The sequence below is a fragment of the Ictidomys tridecemlineatus genome, chromosome 1 (genome assembly GCF_052094955.1).
Source record: "Ictidomys tridecemlineatus isolate mIctTri1 chromosome 1, mIctTri1.hap1, whole genome shotgun sequence".
In the NCBI taxonomy this organism is placed as follows: domain Eukaryota; kingdom Metazoa; phylum Chordata; class Mammalia; order Rodentia; family Sciuridae; genus Ictidomys; species Ictidomys tridecemlineatus.
The window spans coordinates 242,596,724-242,615,199 of NC_135477.1; the positions used below are offsets into that span (position 1 = coordinate 242,596,724).

An 18,476-nucleotide genomic window follows, 5' to 3' on the forward strand; every position below is an offset into this window, starting at 1 on the left:
GATTGAGCAGATCCCATAATAACCATCTCATTATTAATGGCTCTTAAATCTTGTAATAATCTCCATTTACCAGATTTCTTTTTAATGACAAAAATGGGAGTATTATAGGGAGATACAGAAGGTTGTATATGTCCCTCCGCTAATTGTTGTTTGACCAGGTCATGGGCTGCTTGTATCTTTTCTTTAGTCAGGGGCCACTGAGGAACCCATACTGGTCTTTCTGATTTCCAAGTAATTTTTATTGCCTCAGTGACCCCTTCTGAAAACCCAGTCCATGTCTATTTATTCCTTGATCTATTTGAATCGGTGCTGCTATACCTTGTTCTCCTAATCTTTTTTCTTCCCTGAAACCTTGTCTAGCCCTAATAGTGGGCATATTTGGATTGATGTTATTTGTTAATGTCAAACCTAATTGATCTAGGACATCTCGTCCCCATAAATTTATAGGAAGATGATCCAATACATATGGCTGTATAGTTCCTTCACATCCTTCAGGATCCTTCCAATCTAAGACCATTGCACTTCTATGGGGATTAGTTGCCACTCCTAGACCTCGAAGCGTTTGAGTGGCTTGTTGTAATGGCCAATGTTTTGGCCATTCTTGACGAGATATGATGCTAAGGTCTGCACCTGTATCCAGTAGCCCATTAAATTCATGTCCTTGAATATTTAGTTTTAGCATTGGGCGAGAATCTAAATTCAAAGACAGCATAGCCCAATCTACACCTGTGGAGCCTAAACCCCTGGAACCTCTTTCCATAGTACTACTGGAAAATTTATCATGTAGGCTGGATATTATTAATAACTGTGCTATTCTATCTCCTGGTGAAATTACTGATATACCCTTTGGAGAACTAGCTATAATTTTTATTTCACCTTCATAATTGGGATCAACTACCCCGGGACTTATCATAAGTCCTTTTAGCGTAGAAGAACTGCGTCCTAACAATAAGCCTACTGTTCCTTGGGGAAGAGGTCCTTTTACCCCTGTGGGAATGATTTGAACTCCCATCTCTGGAGTTATTACTGCTCTGGCGGAGGCGCAGATGTCCAACCCTGCGCTCCCTCTGGTTCGTCTGATGAGAGATCTGATGGATTGTGTGTCCTGGGCACTACCCTGATGGTGTTTCTGGGTTCCTCCATGGTGTTTCTGGGTTCCTCCAGTGCCCCGTACATTTGTGGTCATGGGCCCCGGAGCATTGGGCCCCCCTGTCCGTTTTTTGGCAATGGAGCCTGATGCCTTTCTCCACGATATCGTGGGTAACCACCTGGTCCTTGTCTGTTTTTTGATAATGGAGTACCCTCTATGGTGGTTTGAGAACGGCATTCATTAGCCCAATGTCTCCCTCTACGGCATCGTGGGCAAATATCTGGTGTTCTATTCCTTTGATACCTAACTTTGTTAAACCTTCCTCCTATGGGGCAACTCCTTTTAAAATGTCCTGTTTGTTCACAATTGTAGCATGTCTTTGGCATGGCATCTAAAGCCTGTTGTACTGCTGCCAAGACTTGTCCTTGTTCATTAATGTCTCTACATAATTTAATATATGTGTTTAAATCTTCATGTCTCCATGGTCTAAGGACCTCTCTGCAGCAACGATTTGCTTGGTCATAAGCCAGTTGTTTTATAAATGGCATTGCTTGTTCTGTATCCCCAAAAATTCTGGAAGCTGCTTGAATAAGCCTATCTACAAATTCAGCGTAAGGTTCATTAGTTCCTTGTATTACCTTAGATAATTGACCTTGTAAATCTCCATGCCCCTGTAAAGTTTTCCATGCCCTAACCACATCTACAGCGATTTGTGCATATACGCCAGGATCATATTCAATTTGTTGCCGTTGACCCTCATAAGGTCCTTTTCCTAACAACATATCTAGATTTCTTTGAGGGTAACCGGCTGCTGCATTTCGCCTAGCTGTCTCCCTGCAAAATTCCTCATTGGCAACCTTCCATAACAAATATTGTCCTCCATTTAGCACAGATTTACACACGCTATCCCAATCTGCTGGAGTCATGTCCAAGTTGGTAATGGATTCGACCATGCTTACAGTGAAGGGTGCTTGAGGACCATAGGTTGTTACAGCCTCCTTTAACTGCTTCACTGTTTTGAACTCTAATGCACGGTGAATTCGCTGCCCTCCTGCGTGCTCAAGTACAGGGCATGCAAATCTTTGAGGTCCTGTCTCAGGATCCCATCTATCAACTACAGGGGTTGAGGGGGTTGAGGGCCACTCAGCTATCTCCATAGGTGGAGCTGTTGGTTGAATTACGCCCTCTGGTGGTAGAACGGTGTTAGTAGCAGCCTCCTGTTGTAGCTTTTTCCCTAATAGCTGTTTCAACTCTAAGCTTTCTTCCTTTAAATTTTCTTCCTCTGTCTGACTAGCTTGAGAGACCGTCTCTTTTGCTTGATCTAAATTGTCTTTCTCCATGGTTTGAACCTCTAACAATTTATTTAACACTCTTTCGGTTTGTTTTTTACTAATTTCTAATCTGTTACAAAGATAACGCAACCCAATAAGATAACACAAAACAAAACCGAAACAGAATGAAACAAAAATGGAACAAAAAATCATTGTATCAATTTTCCTATTTTCTTGACATGCACATTTGTGGTCTATTTCTATCTCTTCCTCAGGGGCAAACAACTTCAAACCTTGAGCCAACCATTTTTCCCAGTCTGCCTGAGAAAATTCTAGGGATAGGCAGCTTGAAACAAAAACAAAACAAATCAAAGCAAGAACATATTCTTTTTTAAAATGGTCACCCATTCTCTTGCCTTCCCTTAGGGGCAAGCAATTTCACTTACCCCGAAGAAGCCTCAGACGTTCCCCGTGCGGGCCGCCAAATGCCGCAGTCTGGCTGGGCACAAATCACGAGCCACTGAAGCAGGAACAAACTTTATTTTTTAACTGCAGGAAAAACCTCACACAGGCTCCTGGGGAATCCTCCCGACCAGCCATGAGGCTCCTGCAGGAACCCCCAGCCGGAAATAGCTCCCCGGGAAATCCCTCCTCCTGCACTTCGCCAACCAATGGGAACCCCAGGGGAATCCCCGTGAGAACTCAAAATAGCTCAGGAAGTCCAAAAATAGCGCGAGAACGCAAAAGTAGTGGCAGAGGCGGATAATGCCTCGCCTGTCAATCAATACTGTTGGCAAAATGCCCAGGAGCCATACAGACTCGGCTGTGGCTCTCAGCAATAGGGAAACTTACTGATAAAGTTTTACTAATTGTTTGACATTTGGGACCAAAACTTGAGAGGAGAGAAAGAAAATCCTAAGTGTGGAGGACTGCTGGAGAACACAGCTGGAAAGGGGAATGGGAATGCTAAGCATGGAGGATAAGTGTGAAGTTAATGGACTTGAATAAACTCGGAGAGGCAAAGAGAGAAGCAGAAGAGACAGAAAGAAGAAGAAAAGGGGCCCATGAATGGAACAATGAACCCAAAGACCATTACCAAAAGAGTCAGCAAAGGCTCAATTAGAGAAGGTTTATAAAGGACCAAGTGGATGCAGTACCTCCACCTCCAACAAATAAGGGTATCTGATGCTGCAGCAAGGTCTGGGACTGAGAATCATAATTAGATTTATTTTTGAGGAGGTCTTAAAGGGGACCTCAGGAGAACAGGCTTCCCACAATGACTGGAGCAGAAGCCAGTTCCCAGAAGAGTCCAAGGAACAGGGGTTGGTGACTAGACTAATATTCTACATAATATATATTGAAAGGAAGGAGGAAAAAATAAAAGGGCAGAAAAGACAAGGGACGGTTATTTACAAAAGGAGAAGATGCAGAAAGATTTTAGATAGAGAGGAAGAACCCAGTTAGATTAAAGAGTTTGAGTGTTTTTAAAAATGGTTTTAAAACTGCTGGGATGGGGTTCCAAAGAGAACATGAAGTCCTTGTAAAGCAGAGCATGTCAAATGGCTGTTGTGGTGAGACAGACTTAGGGGTGCTAGCAGTGAAACTCTTGTTGCTGCCCTGCGGAACTCTGTGGAAAGGGCAGGCAGAGAACACCAGGGCAGTTTGGCCCCCAGTGGTGAACTGTTTTCAGATGTTCAGGAAGGGGAATACATTAATGTGGACAAGTAGTTTCCTGCTGTTTTGATTATTATTAATGAAGCAATAGATCAATCAGTTAGCCTGTTATTACTGGGAACTTTCTATGCATTCAGAACTTTTTTTACAAAATCCAGGAAAAGAAGTACAAGTTATGAACTCTGTCTAAAAGTCAGGTACAGAAAGAATAGAGAATTCTAAAATCCACAAAATCGTGTTAAGCAAAATAAGCCAGACTCAGAAAGTCAAGGAAGGGTCATGCACTTTCTATCATATGTCAAACTAGAGAGGGAAAAAAATGAAAAAGAAAAGATATCTAGTGAAAATAGAAGGAAAAACAGTAAGGCAGAGGAAGAGGATCAAATGGAGGGACAAAGAGGGGAAAGGGAGATATTGGGGAATAAAATAGATCAAATTGTTATGTGCGTGTACAAATGTGTCACAGTGAATCCCAATAATGTGTATAATCAGAATGCACCAATAATTTTTAATGGAGTGAAAGAACATGGACTTTGAGTGTCTGCCTTTAGAAATTCATTTGATTAAAAATTTTCAACAGTAAAAAAAACCACAAAATCTAGCTCTCAAGGAGTTTATTACCTACCTGAAGTACTGTGAGAATGCTGCCTTTTCTCAGAGATTCTATAAGCAGTACTATGAAAAATGTCTAAAGTAAGGACAAACATAATAGTTACTCCATAAGAGAAATGGACCCTGGCAATAATAATAACTAGTGTTTCTTGAACCTTATTTAATTCAGGCACTACTTAATCTCTTTTTTTGAATTAAATTAATCCTTGCAACAACTCTCCAAGATAGACATTATTTTCATTGCCATTTTATAGGTGGGTAAATTGAGGTACAGGTAGATAAGTAACTTGTTCAAGACTACATGAATACTACTAAGTGGATAAGCTAGGATTTATATCTGAGAAGTTTGACTTAATACCTGGTCTCTTAATCACTGTGCCACAGCAACTTTTTAAATATAAACAATGATCAGAACTGACTGTTTTCTGGTAACAGTAGCAACTTCTAAAGACTAGGTAGCTCTGAGCAAATTCTCTCTGGCCTGAGTCTTGTAGTTAACATTAGTGATAGAATTCTAACCCAGACCAGAGTAAAATGATTGATATATTCAGTGGATAATCTTTGGACCAATTTTGCCAGTTCATCAACATTTCTTGGTAATTGCCGAATCTCAGGCTCTGGAAGCAGACCTTGCTGCCACTCTGAATTTAACCTCTCAGGTTACTATCAGTGCCAGGAGGAAAGGATGGTATCTCTGGTCTGAGAGGGCCAGTAAAGGAAAATGACTGATCTAAGGGCAGATACCAGGATTGAAGATGTATGGCTTGGAGATGGGGAAAGCACAAATCTGTAGTGTGCTCCCTAATTAGGTGCAATAATAAGTCCTATAAATAAACATTTAGACAGTGATATTTTGCATAAAAGAGGGTGTTTTTGCAGTTAATAAAATGTGAATTCATTTCAAAATGTTGCTGATAATGAATTCATAGTACTTTTGTCATGAATTTTCTTAAGTAGTATGTGCCATAAAAATAATTATTATCACAAAGTGGAGAAGACGTGACCTTCTTTTAAACATAAATAGGACTCTTTTATACTTAAAAAGGTTGGAAAACATGTCTAGAACAGTGGTCTCCAACCTTTTGTGAGTTAGTTCCCATCACTTGAAAGATTTGAGCAAACATTCTCTGTATGTGTATGTTTATTATAAATTATGTACAACAGTATTGATTGATATGCCATGTAATATTATAAACATTTGTAAAAATAGAAAAAAGAATAAGATTAAAAAGATAGTAGAGAAATTTTTATTTCCATCCCCTATACACATATCCTATGTACCTATAGGAATCCATGCTTTCTACCTGGGGACCAGAGTATCATCAGAGGGTGAAAGGAGTGATGTTCCCCTTCAGGGCCTGCTTTAAAGTATAGCAAGTAGTTTTAAATCAAGATACAGTTTAGTTCGCTTAAGCTGTATTGGTCACTACCTCAGCTTTTTCATCAGAAGGACCCCAGTATGGGGCAGGGTAGCGTGGAGTCAGGGATTGTTAATCAGCTGCAAAGCTTAGAGGAAAGTTACCTCCTGAGATTTCACAACCAGCCCTGGGCACTTTGGCAGGGAGGAGGCAGGCTTGCAAACCTCCAAGGACTGCCTTGAAGCTACTCTCTTTAGTGCCAATTGTTTTTCTTCCCATTCAGGAGCCCAGAGGGGTGCTGCTGTGCTGATGTGTGTGGTGTTCACCTGACTCCTCCTGAGAACCCAGGGAAGCATCTGAAATTGGTTACTGCAATTCTTAATAACATACTCCCAAGGGCCCACTTGGTTGTGGAAACTAGCCTGTTTGATCAAAAGACTCTGTTTCTCACTTTATTGTCTTGATTTGTAAAGTAGAAATTCCAGCTTCTCAGGTCCCAGGCAGAGTTTTCTGTAGTCTACTAGTTTCTGCTTTCTTTCTGGAGACCTATAATGACTAAAGAATCAACCCAACCTCTTCATCTTGACATCTGCTGTGGTTTAGATGTGTCCCCTTTAAAATTCATGTGTACAATGTGACAGTGTTAAGAAGTAGACCATGAAGAAGTGATTAGGCCATGAGTGCACCTCCTCATGAATGGGATTAAGTCCCCTGTAAGAGTGGCTTCACGTAGAACTGAGCCCCTTTCTCTCTTTCCCCATGTGAGGACATGGTAAGAGAACCCAAGTAACTAGAGGCCACTACCTTGATCTGGGTCTTTCCAACATTAGAACTTTAATAAACAAGTTTCTATTCTTTATCAGTTACCCAGTCCTGGGTAATCTGTTATAGTAACATAAATACAGTAGCACCTAAGACTTCATTTTACATATCCAGTGCTTACTTTGTATATCTTTAAATTAAAAGTTATCCTTCAGTCAGGGTGGTCTTCTTACTACCTTCCCTAACACTCTTATAACCCCTTAGCCTCATACACATATACGTGCATGTGTGTACACACACACACACACACACACACACTCACACACACAGAGACATACATTTGCTTATTCTGCTTTTATGCCTTTAGTCTGTTTAGTCCAAGTGGAAACTCTTCTTCTTCTTCATCCATCAAAATCCTGTCTACCCTTCAAAAACAAGTCCTGCTTCTTCTTTTTTTTTAAAGAGAGAGAGAGAGAGAGAGAGAGAGAGAGAGAGAATTTTTAATATTTATTTTTTAGTTTTCGGCAGACACAACATCTTTGTTTGTATGTGGTGCTGAGGATCAAACCCTGGCTGCATGCATGCCAAGCAAGCGTGCTACCGCTTGAGCCACATCCCCAGCCCAAGTCCCGCTTCTTATATAAAGATTTTCCTAAATCAGTGTCCATCCAGGTGTGGACCTCAGACAGCCTGCATTAATATCACCTAAGATGTGACCAATGTAAATTCTTGGTTATCACCTGAGACCTTATTGCTTCTTGTAAATGTGAATTCATGGCTTTCTCCCCAGTTGCTTATCAACTGTAACCACTGAAGTGTGGCCCAGGAATCTGCATAGAGCAATTTGAGGACCACTGTCACTTGCTAACAGCTTTCTCTTTAACCACGGAGTCCATTTCTCTCCTAAACTGTGAAAGATGATGTATTAAGAACTGTGTAATGTTTTGAAAGACCAACAATAAAAAAAAAAAAATTAAAAAAAAAAAAAAGAAAGTTTAAGGCCAACTTCAGCAAAAAAAAAAAAAAAAAAAAAAAAAAAAAAAGACCTATAGAAACGATACCTCTGAGCATTCAACAGAGAATGATTGGTTCAGGATTACATTTAGAGGTTTCACAGAGGAGGCATCATTTCCTTGCATTGTGGTAACTCATTAATGAGGTCCTGCTCATTAGAACATATAGGGCTGCAGGCATCAAGGTCACATCCTTTCAATTTATCCCTATTGCCTTTGACTTGAATCCATGCTGTGAAATCAGACACCAAGGGCCAAAGGCAGGGTGAGCTGTGTAGGACCTGGGCCAGAGGTGTGAAGTGAGGAATAGGGGCACAGTGATAAATGTTTACCAGCCCCTAGGAGCCTGGAGAGAGAGGGGGGGGATTGAAAGCGAACTCCAGCACTGCTTTTTAATAGAGTGAAAGAGAGCTAGGATGGTATGTCCTCTTCTGGCCTCTCTTTGTCAGGGCTTCCCTCTTCCCATCAGGGAAAGGGAAAAACACAAGTTAGGCTAGAAGATGAGGATGTGCATTGAATGTTTCCAAGTCTACCTCTGTTAACATGACAGACAGCTCTAGAAAGCACTCGGGAACAGTAGCCTTTGAACAAGGAGAAATCCCTACCAGTCAGTCTAGCTGGGGTGTGGTATATTCCCTTTGTCTTCTTAGTGAGGGCCTCACTGCTTTAGAAACTGGATTCCTTTTATGTATGTGTGTGTGTGTGTGTGTGTGTGTGTGTGTGTGTGTTTGTGTGTGTGTGACCAATTTGTATTACTAGCTTCATCTTGGATTTAAAAAAAATGTCCAGATGGAAATAATTGGATTCATAAGCTTTATATTTATAGAATGCCTTTTCCAGAAAGCTCAAAGCACAGCACTCTATGGCATAACATAGTTTGTTCCTGGACTATCTCCATGTGTCTGGTAAGGGGCAGCTTCTTTAATTATTGTTGTCATTTGACATTTGGAGTGGGGAGAAGCTTTGTGGTTGGAAAGAATCACATGGTACTAGCAACAGAACTGGGAAGGGGGTTCTCAGCTTCCACTCCTGTCTCTATTAGTGATTTCCAAATTGAAGTCCACAGACTAATGCCAGGAGGGATGTGTAAGGACCACTTGAGAGGTTAAAAATAGAAGTTTCTGGACTTCATTCTTCTAGGGATTCCAACTCAGGAAGTCTTGGGTGGAGCCCAGAAATCTATATTCTTTATAGATTTCTAGATAATTTCCAGCATTCTAGATAATCCTGATTCACAGCCAGGTTTAGGAACTAATGACTATATGACAGCTATACTGCCCACCTTCTCTTCTCCAGGAATGTCTTTGATTGGAACGTGACTTTTTAACATCTTTTTTCTGCCACCTGCTCTCTAACTTTTCCAGGCCTCCCAGCTCAGGCCAAGAAACATGCTGAATCTGCCAAGAACATACTGTTGACCTGGAAGGGAAATGCGTCCTCAGACAAGGAGAAAAAGGAAATCCTGGAAGCTCTGATCATGCTCAACTACACTCTGGGGGTGATCTGGCTCCTACAGAACCAATATCCTTTCATTTTCAGAAGGGTCTGGTGATCAGGACCACAGGGTATACCCTCCAGGAGGGTCATCGTGGGAGGGTGGGAGGTGACATTAAGTCCCTGTAGTTGCATCCCAGCCTCCAAGCCCTCCAAGCCTGTCTCATCTAGAAGGTAGGCATTTTCCTCCCATGTTTAGTCTTGCAAGCTGTGAGTTGAACCATCGGAACGATCTCACTAATGACATATCACTCAGCAGTTGAAAGTTCTCCATGTTTGAGGTGCTCTTCATTGAGCACACAAGAAAATAAGTATTAGCAATGCAGATGTGAGCAGTGGTGGTAGCAGTGTAAAAATGGAGAGAATGGGCAGTAATTTAAGTCTCAGTTTGGCAAACTAGGCTACACATTGTAATTCCCTGGGAAATTTTAAGAATTACTGCTCTATGGATCCCAACCCGGAGTTTTTGATTTAGTAAGTTTGAGAAGTATTTATTCATTGAGATGTTTAGAAGTCCCCAACATGACTGTAATGTGCAGCTCAAACCCACTATTTATGGATTTTTGATTATTTTAGATTTTTTTGAATGCTGTTGAAAATATCGTCTGTGAAACTGGAAGCCAAGAAAACTAGATAAAAGAGGTCATTCTCCATATCCCCAGAGGGTGACTATGATATGTGGCCATGTTAGCTTTCTGTCACTCTGACAAATACTTGAGATACATCAGCGTATTGAGAAATTTATTTTGGAGAATTTGAAGGTTTTGGAGGTTTTAGTTCACAGTCCATTGGCCTCTTTGCTTTGGGGCCTGTGGCAACACAGCACATCATGGTAGGAGCAAAACCTCAAACGAGAGAAGGGGCTGGAGTCCACCATCTTTTTAAAAGGTGCACTTCCAGTGACCTCACATTAGGTCCTGCCTCTTAGAGCTTCTGCCACCTCCCAGTAGCACCATGCTAAGAACTAAGCCTTTAGCACATGGACCTTGGGGGACATTTAAGACCCAAACTATAATAGCACCTCTCCCAAGAAGCAAGTGATTTTTATAGTTACTGTCTCCACCAGAAAGATGATAAGGGTCTCTTATGTTCATGAATAATCATGATGTTCTCTCTACACATTCCATTCTCCAATTTTTAATTCTGGAGCTGAACTTGTGAAATCTGATTTGTGTCCTTCGTCTATTATGCTCTTAGCAGGGGGCTACTGAAAATGTGGGAAATAGAAGGGTATTTGGGAATTGAGGGGATTCCCCCCCCCCCCCCCCCCGCTATTTGCCTCTGGCCAAAAACCTGCCTTTCTTGGATTTTCTAAGTGACCCAGAAAGTCCCTTTCAGCATAATTAGTTCCTCTCTTACCATTCCTATGAAACAACTTGGGAAAAATGAATAACTGTTGTCACGCAATAGATGCTGCTAAAGGAAATCTAGTGTAATTTACTGTTTCCATCCACACCTGCAAACCCTTACCATCCACTGCAGACCTGAATTTAGGCAATCTGCACAGGAAACTGAAGGCCCTGCTTTTTCCATAGAATTCTTCCTTCTTGACAAAGAATACACACATATTTAAGTACTCATTTTCAAATACTGCTTCATTTTCCCAAGGGGCCCCTTTGTTTGCTTATCAACTGCTGTCCCTATGCAGTGGCAGTTAGTTTGTGTGCCTGGAATTTGCCTTGACTGTTTCACTGGCAGAGAGGCCTATTTCAACCTGCAGAAGGCAGACAGACTAATGAAGGAACTGAAAGGATTAACTAAGAGAGGCATTTGTGGATGTGGATTATACGTCTCAGAGAAAGACCTAACAATAGCTTTGGGCAGGTAAGATCTGGGTGTAGAGAAGCTGAAATTTATGAATAAGGCCTGGAGTTGCATGTTGTTTTGTGCTCTAATGAAGGGGAGAAAAATATTCATAGTTAAAAAAAAAAACCAGAAACTCATGATAATAAAAGAGGCTTCTATTTATCAAATGTATACTCTGCTCCAAGCTTTAATGTGCACTGCCACACTACTTAATCCTCACAACCATCATTGATGTAGTTGGCATGACTAAGCTCTCATTAGAGAGAGGGCATGGAGACCAAGGCTGAGGTTAAACAAATTGTCCAGGTGACCTATCTTGTAAGTGCTGGATCTGTGATATGAACTCATTGATTCTTAGCCCTTCTGTGTACTGCCTCTCACACTTATTCTAGGGTTGATTATGTTTTTCCCTGAATTGCCTCCTACTTTTAACATTATAATATCTTAACAGGGAAGGAACACTTAATGGAGAGAATTAATTGGATGCCATGAAGGCTATGCATAGTACGTGCATTTTTTAAGGAAAGTATTGTTCCATGTGGAAACAAAGTTAATGGAATTTGTTCAAGCCGGAATAAGACTTAACTGTTTTTTTTTTTTCAGTTGAGATAGGAATCCTTTGAGAATCAGAATATTTAGAAATGAGAGTAGGCTCATCATATTATGAGAGAGAGAGAGAGAGAGAGAGAGAGAGAGAGAGAGAGAGAGAGAGAGAGAAGTTTATACTGTTCCCTAGATTTTTCAAATATCTTCACATCCTTGAAAGCAACCTATTTCCAAAACTGTTAGCACTTGGCACAGTAGGCCAATGGGCCAAATGGTAAGTAAATAAAATGCATTCATCACCTCTGCCTCCTCTAAACAACTGTGGATCTAAAAGTCAAATGGGAAATAGTGGGGAAATGTTAGAATGTCCAGAGCTAAATCAAACTATTGACTTAAGTCCATAAATTAGAGTATGGTAAATGTCTACTGCTATAACATGGGGCAGTGGCTGAAGTTTTTCTGCCTTATACGAAAGAAAGCCTTATTCCTTTTTCAGAATGAATTCTAGTGCTTATTTTACTCATTCAGTCCACAATATTTACTGAGTAGCTATTTTGTGCATGTACTATTCTACGTGTTAGAATGTTTGCAGACCAACTATGTACTTGACACTGTTCTGAGTACATATAATTTATTTCATCCAGTCCTCACCACCGCATATGAGGGTAGATATTTTTACTATTTTGATTTTACATGTTTAAGGCATAGAAAGATTAAATCAGAGAAAGAGTAGTTCTGTCACTAATAGATCAGCGCCACGTTTGCAACTAAAGCTTCTGAATCCATAGCTCACCTTTTATACCACACTTAGTTGATATTAGATATCACACTTTGTTAGATATTAATCAAATATCTAGTGAGGGCAAGTCCAAGTCCATTTTTCCATTTTTAAGGGTAAGGAAACTGAAGAGGATGCTCAGGACAGACAACTTGCTAATATCACCCTGAAATCCCTTGATAAGAGCCATTGTCATTCTATAAGTCTGCTTTTATGGTCAAGGGAAATAGTGGTCTGATTGATTAAAAAATTATTTTTATGGGGTTGCGGTTGTAGCTCAGCGATAGATAGAGCACTTGCCTAGCATTGTGGGGTGCTGGGTTTGTTCCTCAGCACCACATAAAAATAAAGACATTGTATCCATATACAACTAAAAGAAAAAATTATTTTTACAGAGAATTATTGGATAACATACCAGTGCTCTTTTGATTATTAATGCTAATCTTCAGGGGAAGGATAAACCTTCTAGCTTAAAAAAAAAGAGGAACTATTGCTAGAATGCCTTAGGTAAAATAATTTTAAAAAGTCACCTCAATGTGCATCAAGGGATAAGGGGAAAGTAATAATGACTGTATGTGTATCTGCTATATTTTAGGTGATTTTACATATAGTATTTAATCTTTGCAACAACCTTGTAATTTAAATGTGTTTAATTATATGCTTAATTTGGAAGAAAACATAGGCTTCTGACATTTGATAAAGCTATTAGCCATTAAAATCAGTTCTGAACTACCCATGTTTTTCTCATTGTACCTTGTTGTTTCTAGAAAGATAAACCTTGATGAGAGCCTGATCCTTATTTTTTTAAAAAAGTTATATTTCCAATTTTGTTGTAGGAAATTTGAAAATACAAATGAATATGAAGAAGAAAATAACAGTCAGTTGTACCTCCACCCAGATACAACTACTGTGAACACTTTGGCTGGATGTCTGCTGATCTATCTCAGAATCATATTTGATGCATAGTTTTATATCTTGCTTTAAAAATTAAGCACATTTTGAATATTTCTCCACATTGTTAATCTACAAAAACCAGGACTCTCTAAAGTACTTTAGTATACAATGTGCCATAAGTTATTTAGCCACCTCCTTAAAGGGATTGTTACAATGTTTTCTCATCTTTAACTGAGGATGAACAAATTAATTCAAAACAAAGCAGAAACTTTTTTTGACCTGAAAGGGAGAGAACTAGAGAGGATAAACTTTTATTTGGATTTTTGAGAGTATGTTTCTGAGTAAATTATCCCATCTTGTGAATTGTTGGATGCCATTTTCCCATTTTTTATAAAAATTAGTTGATGGCACAACATATTAATGGGTTAAATGAATGTAGGCAGTAGAATCTGATGATTAAAATGCAGGATAATAGGAGTTTACTTACAGTAAAGCTGGCTCCAGAGCCAGGCACCCTAATGATTGACATATAAAGGTCAAATTTGTTAGTTCCTAGGATTAATTCCTTGAGTCTGCAAAGTAAGTGACTTTCTACTTTTATTCCTTTTCTTATAGAGCCTCATTGGCCATCCATAGGTTGAACCTAGCTCTGGCATACTTTGAAAAGGTAATTGGTGATGTCATTGCTACCGAGGGTAATGACACATCAGATCTGATTAGTCTCTATGAGGAAATTGCCCAGATTGAGCAGCTGAGGAGGAACCATGAGCAGGCCATCCAGTACTTGAAGCAGGTTGGTGAGTTGGTTGGGACCCAAACTTCCTGGTCTTGTTTGGCCCAAGGGTCAGGGAAGTGTGGGCTTCTTGTGGGCTTCTTAGAACAAGGGGGTGGGATTGGTTCCATGTTAACCCTGACTTCCTGCCAGAGCCACACAACACCCATTGGCAACCTTAGGTGACTTGAGCAAAGAATACTGACTCAGGTGAGTATATCAGCTGTGCAACCTTGTCAAGAGACAGTTCTCGTCTTCCAAGGCTTTTTTCTCATTTCTGTGGGTACTGGGAAGAGGAAGCCAAGTGTGAGTTTACTCCTAGGGGAAAAAACATAGGGGCAACTGAACTTAAGTCTTCAGCAAACACAAAAGGCCTTTTAAATGAAAAAAAATCATGTTATAATGTTGTCATTTATCCTTTAAGCTAAACTAACTGGTTATATTTCTAAGTCTAAGGTTAAACTGATAAAAGGTTGTTTCACTTGGAGGTAACTAATTTGACAAATGCCAAAGGGAAACCAAAACAAAACAGAACACAGGAAAGGAATGTTGAGTCTATCATATGAAAACATTTTAGGGTACTTTGACATATTGTGTACTTCAAACTGCTAGTTGAATGTATCTTTTCTTTTTTCTAAATTCGAATGCTGCTTGTGGCTTCAAGTATCTCCAATAGCCACAAACAAAACAAAAGGCTGGATCTCCTGCATTGTAGAAAAGTTGTAGTGCAGTCTTAGAGTATATATGAAAACAGATATCTAATGAAAAGGCATTACATATAATTTGACAATCCAAGAGAATAAGCATCCCACGATGGAGAAATGTTAGGAAATACATCTCTAAAGGCAGGGAATCCACTCTTAGAGGAAGCTGCTCTGGGTTTTGAGTTCAAGAGTTCTTAAAGCCAAGGCCAGATCAAAATGGATAAAATTGTAAATATCAGTGTTTCCCATTTTATAAGTAAAATTTTATAAATTTTATTTATAATTTTTTTATAAATAAAAAATAAGGGTTAAAACTCATGGAATGCTTTTATTATGTATACTTGAGTATGTTTTAATTCACTTAATCCAAGCAAGAACCCTATGAAGGAGGAGGTATCATTATTATTTTGATCTTGTGTTAATGATGAGAAAAGTAAAGCACAAACAGAGCTAATTAGCTGAAGTTGTATAGTAGGTGGAAAAGTGGGGATTTGAACCCAGAAAATTTCACCCTGGGCACTATACTTAAAACAATTCTGTTCTAATTGTTATACACGACAGCAGAATGCATTTTAGTTCATAGCACACAAATGGAGCACATTTTTTCATTTCTCTGCTTGTATGCAAAGTAGAGCAAATAAATAATTTTTTAAAAAAATTTGGAATACATCCTAAGATTATATACAATTTGCTATAAATTTTTTAAGTTTTCTCCAGTGTAAGAGCCCTCATGGTTTCAGAATAGAAAGAGTAAACATTTTTTTTAAATTTTGGGGGGTTTATTTTTTTAATTTGTTCTACTTAGTGATACATGACAGCAGAATGCATTCAATTTATAATACACAAATGGAGCACAATAAGAGTAAACATTTTTTAATTTATTGAATGTGACAGGGGACAAGATTTTTATTTTCTGACCTATATGAATCAGTACTTAATCAATACTGCTCAGATCAATACTTAAGTGCCTTTGGTTAAGTGAAAAAAATCACTTCCATCTGACTACTGATATAAATTAAAAAGTCATTTTAAACTTAAAAATGAGAAAAAAACCAACTCTGCTCTGTATCTTGGCTTTACAGCATTGTCTGACAGTCCAGCTCCTTCAAACACCTCTCAGAGTTCAGCCCATGACATATTCAGTACAGGTGTTCTTTTCTTGCTGGTTGATATGGACTAGATGTTTTTACTCTTCTTTCTTCTTTCTGATGCTCTTTTAATTTTAGCACAAAAAATAATAATAAATAATGAAATCTTAGACTTCTTTTAGTTCTTACTAGATGCCAAGTGATGTTCTAAACACTGTGCATCTATCATCTCATTAATATTTACAACAATTGGTTGTGACAATTCTGTTCCTGTCATCTGTGTTATGTTTGAAGAAGCTAAGTGATCTATCTTCTATGGAGATAAATCTAAGACAGGATGGGAACTTAGGCAGTGTGGCTGTAGGATCCATGCTTTACAATTGACTTTGATACTGAACTCTTGTGGAGGTTAAAGTTATAATTTTATTTTTGCTGTGAAACCTAGTAAAATTAATACTAGCTAATATTGATTGAGAATTTACCATGTGCTGGGAACTGTGCCCAGAGTTTTGCATACACCAACTCATTTCATCTTTCCCAAGCCCTAATCAGTAGGAACCATATGTTTCTTCTACATAAGAAGGTGAAATTACTTGAGGAGGACTCAAAGCTGTGGTAGAGCCGGGGCATCTTTCATCTAACTCCATGATTAGCTATACCTTGGCTTTTAATCAACTAGCAATTCTATCAAAGCTGCCAGAAAATCTACAGTAAAATTGTCATGTGGGTACTTACTTTGTCATGATTTTTTTCCAGGCCTATTCTATCTCTGTTTCTTCCTTCACTGAAGTCAGCCCTCAAACTGCAGAGGCAAGTGCGTTACTAGCCAAAGCTTATGCCATGTCTGGAAAGCCCCAGCACAGGGGTAGGTAAAAGAGGTGGCCTTGCAATTTTCATCATTTCCCAGTGAATATGGGAAGATATTAGTGAACAATCTATCTATAAGAAATATTATAATTAGTTACTCATGCTTGTAATGGAAGGATTAGGCAGGTCATGATTTTGTACAATATTAATTACACATGAATTTAGACCTGATAACATCCTCCCATATTACTTGAAACATCAAAACCAATAAAATCATCTATTTTTATATATCCCTTATTCTTTTAGAATCTCAGTATAAGGTACCTTTATAAGATGTAGAAATCATTTATACTATGAAAGTGACTCGTGATGTATTGATTAATAAGGAAAACTAGTGATAAAAGAAAATACTGGCTGGTCCTCCCCTCTTCCTCCACTCTGGCTTATAAGACAATGTAGCAATTAGAATTTTCTTGACCTATTTCCTAAAGTGAGTTACTGGAGGAGTTCTGGAGGAAAGCCAATGATTGATTGATCTTTCAGACAGAGTCTTTTGCCTGGCAAGATCATCTTTTTGAAAGTGGGTGACTTTGGGAGAGACAGAAATGAGCCAGTGAGGGGCTGGGCCTGTGGCTCAGTGTAGACCACTTGCCTAGCATGTGTGAGGCACTGGGCTAGATTCTCAGTACTGCATATCAATAAATAAGTAAATAAAGGTCCATCAATATCTAAATAAAAATATTTTAAAAAAGGAGTTGTGAAGAGTATTTGTATTTAAAAGAAGAAGAAGAAATGAACCAGTGAAGGGAAGACAGTATATTTTTCATAGCTAGCCTGACCAGAAATGAACACCGATTGAGTTGATGCCCAATCAGGAGGAATTTAGGATTTGTGAACAATGCAATTTGAACATTTTTCAAATGTCTACTTTTTTATGCTTATAACAGTAATTCATTTTGCTGTATGTTATTTTTCAGTTGGGTGGGGAAGAGGAAGAGAGGTTTATAAATGTTTTATTCCCCATGTCATTAAATAAACAGTTTTTTTTTAGTTTGCAGAAGTTTTGACATTTTAATTAAGTTGTTTGCTTAAGCATAAATGTTTACTGAAGACTTTCTAATTCTGTGTTTTCCAGCTCATCATTTTCTCATTTTAATATTTCTTTGTGTATAAGCGCAGTTTATGTATTCCATGTATAGTAAAAAATTTTAAAAGTAGTTTTTGTAGTGTTAAGAAATTTAACATATTCATAAATATGTGGAATTTTAGCCTTTTTTCTGTGAAGGGGAAAATCCCCCCAAATTTATGTTTATAGAGTTGGTAGATTCTAAGAGCACCTTATCTTTTTCTTACATACTAATTTTTAATGTTAAAATATATCTTCAAATCATTATTATTCCTTAATTAAGTTAAATTCTGGATAGATTGAGATTTTACACATGAAAACTAAAAATATATATTAGCCAGAAGAAAATACATTCTTGACATAGAAAGTACTAAAATTTAAAATTGGAGGAAAGAAGAACTTTCTAAGCATAAAGATATAACACGAGAAGAAGTTGACTGACTTAATTACAAAAAGATCTAAAACTGTGTCTGTCACAAAAGTGTTATACTTAAAATCAAAAATATCAAAGCCATAACCTGAATAGATCTTTACTTATTTTTAAAACTGAATTTGTTGTTAATCTCCCATGAAAAGACATCTCCAGGTACAGATGATTTTACTGTGGAATTCTACCTAACATTTAAAGAAGGAATAATACTAGTTCTATTTAATATCTTCCAGAAAATACAAGAGTAGGCA

The 18,476-nt window shown here is 38.5% G+C and overlaps 1 protein-coding gene across 1 annotated transcript in view; it reads left to right on the forward strand.

Annotated features, from left to right (window-relative positions):
- Ttc23l (tetratricopeptide repeat domain 23 like) overlaps positions 1-18,476 on the forward strand; it is a 57,215-nt gene that overhangs the window by 21,886 nt on the left and 16,853 nt on the right. The window contains exons 5-8 of the mRNA XM_040273570.2: positions 9,145-9,301; positions 10,967-11,098; positions 13,914-14,091; positions 16,619-16,727. Of these exons, the coding sequence (XP_040129504.1) occupies positions 9,145-9,301; positions 10,967-11,098; positions 13,914-14,091; positions 16,619-16,727 (576 nt within the window). The remainder of the gene's footprint in view (positions 1-9,144; positions 9,302-10,966; positions 11,099-13,913; positions 14,092-16,618; positions 16,728-18,476) is intronic.